Source organism: Aptenodytes forsteri, unplaced genomic scaffold (genome assembly GCF_000699145.1).
Source record: "Aptenodytes forsteri isolate BGI_AS27 unplaced genomic scaffold, ASM69914v1 Scaffold80, whole genome shotgun sequence".
NCBI lineage: Eukaryota > Metazoa > Chordata > Aves > Sphenisciformes > Spheniscidae > Aptenodytes > Aptenodytes forsteri.
Genome location: NW_008795026.1, coordinates 2,280,279 through 2,284,907, shown reverse-complemented (window position 1 = coordinate 2,284,907; position 4,629 = coordinate 2,280,279). Strand labels below are relative to the sequence as shown.

Sequence of the window (4,629 nt, the reverse complement as noted above, 5' to 3'; positions counted from 1 at the left end):
TTGCCTTCTGTAACTTGGTCAGTGTGGCTCGAGCACTTGTCAGTGAAGACTGAGGCAAAAAAGTCGTTGAGTACCTCAGCCTTCCCCATATCCCAAGTAATCAGCTCTCCTGTTTCCTTCCAGAGAGGGCCCACATTTTCCCTCATCTTCCTTTTATTACCGATGTACCTATAGAATCTTTTCTTGTTGCCCTGGACGTCCCTGGCCAGATTTAATTCTACCAGGGCTTTAGCTTTCCTAACCTGAAATTGTCCTTCCCTGGCTGCTCGGACAATTTCTCTGTATTCCTCCCAGGCTACCTGTCCTTGCTTCCACCCTCTGTAGGCTGCTTTGGTTACCTCTCAACCATGGCTGGACACCGTTTGGGAAAATACTTGTTGGCCCAAGACAAAGCTGTCATGGACAATGTTAACATTTTAACAATATGTAGAAGCAAAGGTCAGTGTTCAGAGCTGTGCCTTGTTCAGTTTACTAATACAGAGGTAGTCTAGCACCGTCCAGTGTTTGTCTGTGTTTGCACAGCCTGTGAAATGGCTGGCTCCCAGCTGACTAACGCTCCCCCAAACAATGCCTGACTGTAGTTCTGGGTGAATATGAACCCAAGACCTTTCCCAATAGGTTGGTTGAACACAGCCATAGTTCTTGTGCGTGAAATAAGATAGCTTAGCAGTAAAGATGCAAAACAAGAGCAGGTCCTCACCCAGTTTATTCACTACTGTAAATATAGACTAGAACAAGACAGAGGTCCTTACTACCTTATCTGAGGAAGGACTTGTTTGTAGGATACAGTAAACATTAAGTTAGTCCTTAGTGTCTCCATACAAGGGCAATAATATACATATAATGTCTCCAGTCCATTGAGGAATTTAATCCTATGATGAAAATCCAATAAATAGTGCCACATCACATAAATTCCAATGGAACAATGGTATTTTTTTTGTCTTACTCAAATTTTGAATGAAATCTAATGTCTTTCTCTGATTCTATGCTTTAAATCCTGATGGTTGGCTTTTTTCTCCTTACCCTCCCTGTCCTAGGGTTTTGTTGTCGCTCTTCTATATTGCTTCTCAAATGCAGAGGTGAGTAGCAAGTACATAAGATTATCAAAACCTTTTAAACTCACGGGCCTCTTTTGTTTTTATTTTATTTTTTTTTCCTATTTCCAGAACAGATCTGTGCTTTCATCTGTTCCTGAAAGCATGAAATACCCATATCTCTTTTTTCCCTGGTACCTTTGTTGTTGACTTTATTTGTATTCATACAGTTCTGACAGAAGGACACAAAATAAGCTTTGAAGCAATGACCCTTTACAAATGGTTGGTGACTTTCCTGTCAGGGGATTTTTTTTTTCTGCTTTATGTCCGATAGCTATCATGATGATGTCTCAATGGAAAGCTTGTAACACTTCTTACTTTCTTTAGGTTTATTTTCTCCTAGTGAGTTTCTTCCCTTTCCCTTTCCCTTTCCCTTTCCCTTTCCCTTTCCCTTTCCCTTTCCCTTTCCCTTTCCCTTTCCCTTTCCCTTTCCCTTTCCCTTTCCCTTTCCTTTTCCCTTTCCCTTTCCCTTTCCTTTTCCCTTCTCCAGGGCAGCCTGTGTGTTTTCAGTCGTTCTGTTCAAACACTTTCTTTCCTTTTTTTTTGTAATATTGTTAGAATTTGAATAAATTCCCTGTAGTACATTTTGGAGAGCATGTAATTTTAAAAACTAACAGCTTCCCACAGAAAGGAGGAGAGTTATCTGGATTTCCTTGTGTAAACACTGTATGGATTGCCAGAATACGCTTGCACTTTCCCAAAAGCCATGAAACAAGAGCCATGAGAAAATGTAAAAACACATCTCATCCTTAGAAAAGTGTGTAGATTAGATGAGAAGAATGACCCACTAATGGTGCCTCAGTCTCCCCACTAGCTTACACTGAACACTTTCATAGAGATGGCTAAATGGAGGTGAAATTAATCCTACCCAAGGATGAATGATGCCTAAAATATGTTTGTTACTTAGGAAAACAATTTATAATGGCCATTCTAGTGCTGTTCTCAGAGAGTGGCTTCAGGACCAACTGTAAATACAGAATGCTCTACTTCCCACCTGCCTTCTGTCTGCATAGACTGCTTGCCAACAGCCTTTAAATAGCTTGCATATTGTATCTTGCAACACACAAATCTACTAGGTGGTGAAAAAGGGTCAGGCAGAGTGTGATCTCTGGCCCCATGATTAAGTGCTATGGGTTGGCTTGTGTTCATGCTGCTCAGGGATAACTGCTTCTGGAGCAGATTGGCCACTCATTACAACTTGGCAGTGGATCCTTCCTGCATCTGTTATGGTTCCCTGCAACCATAAAAACTAATATTTTCTCTGTGTGTGTTCTTTCAGTTTTAAGTATCTGTAATAATGTGAGAGATTGTGCTGCTGCCAAGCAGGGTGGTATCTGTATGGGATGGAACAGGTATTGTATGTCCTGTTTTTTGGAATAAGGTACACAGGAGCGTTGAAGGGCCTTGAGCTTTCTGGGATAGTACTGGAGTACTGGCTTGGTGGAGGAAGCCCCCTTTTATTTACTAGAGTCTTGAAAGCTCCAGCGGGCATGTTCTGTCCATACTTGAAGCTGCACACAGGAGCTGGCATGTCTGTGTGGTTAGCAGAGAGACTAAAGGCAGAATAGGGGCCACCTCGATGACAAACATTGCCAGTGACTTTCAGGGAGCCCTGATATCCAAGATGTGCTTCTGCATGTCGCACCCTCCTTTCTGTACGTCGCTGTAGAGCCCGTACCTAGTAGGGGATTAGACAACAGAATTACTACATGAATTCCTAAGTTCAGAGAACTTAAATCACATTTGTCCATACATACATCCCCTGTAAGAATTAATAGTTTCACTTAACAGTTTATTTCTGCATTTAATGTGGAGTGGGTTTGTGCTAATGGTGCTACAGCTATAACACTGAAATAGATTTCCAGTACTAATGAGAGCCACAGAAGATGGCAGCTCTGTGGTTAGAAGCATTTGACATATCTTCTTAGTTTAGGATGGCATTTGTAAATTACTTTGTAGACATTCAGGAGAGCCACCCCCCCTTGAAGGAGAACTAGATGGAGATGAAGCTGAATGTGAATGTAACAGGGCACAGCGAGCAATTAATCCACAGGAGCAGACTGCTCATGTGAAGAGTGGCAAGGACTAGGTGTTTCCTGCACCTAGTTGCCCTCCCTCTGCTACAGCTTTGACTGTGAGCTGCTTTATGTAGGGCAACAGGACCTCCTTTCCCACTGTCACCTCACCCCGGTCCCCATAGTGTCAATAGCAGGCCGTTGACCTCCAGGGTTGTTCAACCTCGTTGTTAGTTGTATGTCAGATGGTAAAAAAAAACAGTTTTGCCTATGCTTTTGAGGATCTCCGAGACCTCTCTCAAATGTAATATGTATTCAAGTTGATTCAGTATCTTTCAGAGTCAGTAAGGAGTCTTTAAGAGGGATTTCAATCTGGATAAACTGAAAGCCTGGAGAAGGACTCCTATTGTACATAGCAGGTCACAGCAAGGAGCCACAGAAGATTCAGTATGAGGAAAAATAGAAATTATACAAAAAGGTAGAAATATTTATGAAGCAGACCTACAACAATAAGCAAAGAAACTGCAGTCAAAAACTTCCCCGTCATCCTCTGAATTTTGGAAATTAAGTCTGTTTATTTTCAAAAGTGAATAGGGACATAGTTTAAGTTCTAAAAATGTGTTAAGGCTTAATCCTGATTGATTTGGGTGCCCTTGTGCATCTGGGCTGAGTAGTCAGGCAGACATTTTGGCATATTTTACCTTCAAGGTCCACTAAGTCTTAATTTTCTGATTTTCTGTTTTTAAATTCCTTTTCTATAGGTTCAAAGTGAACTGAAGAAACAACTGTGCAAATGGCAGTACCAAGAATACCTGAACTTCACACACAAACACGGGGCTTTGTCCAGAGAAAACAGTCCAGTCAACTATGTCACTCAGTTATCACTGCTTGAAAAAATCAGTCCAAAAAGGAAAACATCTGTGTACCAGAATGGTGTAACTTCTGTCTGAGCTTTTCTAGCAGGATGAGTTGCTGTGACGTTGTAACATACTACCTAAGAAATGGCCAGCTTGGATCCTTTATGGCTTTCCATAGTGTCAAGAGCCTTCTGCGAATTTCTTGTCCTGAATGTGAGCTGCTTTTGTCACCCGGTACAGATCAGTCTCACAACCCTGGTTCTCTCTCTCCTTAAGCACATAAAATCCACTTGTTTTGTTATGAAAAGCCAGACCTTTAGCTAGTGTGAATCAACAGGTGTCGTGGTTTAATTTCAGTCGGCAACTAAGCACCACGCAGCCGCTCGCTCACTCCCCCCTACCCGGTGGGATGAGGAAGAGAATTGGAAGAGCACAAGTGAGAAAAACTTGTGGGTTGAGATAAAAACAGTTTAATAATTGAAATAAAATGATAATAATAATATGATAATAATAATAATACACAAAGCAAGTGATGCACAGTGCAATTGCTCACCACCCGCCGACCGATGCCCAGCCAGTCCCCGAGCAGCGGCCCCCCAAGTCCTTGGCTAGTGTAAGCACTGCTCAGCAACAACTAAAACATCGGTGCGTTATCAACTTTGT

The 4,629-nt window shown here is 42.0% G+C and overlaps 1 protein-coding gene across 1 annotated transcript in view; it reads left to right on the top strand.

Moving 5' to 3' along the window:
* The window catches only part of LOC103896156 (vasoactive intestinal polypeptide receptor), a 29,787-nt gene extending 25,707 nt beyond the window's left edge, over positions 1–4,080 (top strand). Inside the window, exons 11-12 of the mRNA XM_009275935.1 lie at positions 1,038–1,079; positions 3,871–4,080. Coding sequence (XP_009274210.1) covers positions 1,038–1,079; positions 3,871–4,059 — 231 coding nt within the window. The 3' untranslated portion in view covers positions 4,060–4,080. The remainder of the gene's footprint in view (positions 1–1,037; positions 1,080–3,870) is intronic.
* Positions 4,081–4,629: the final 549 nt, after the last annotated feature.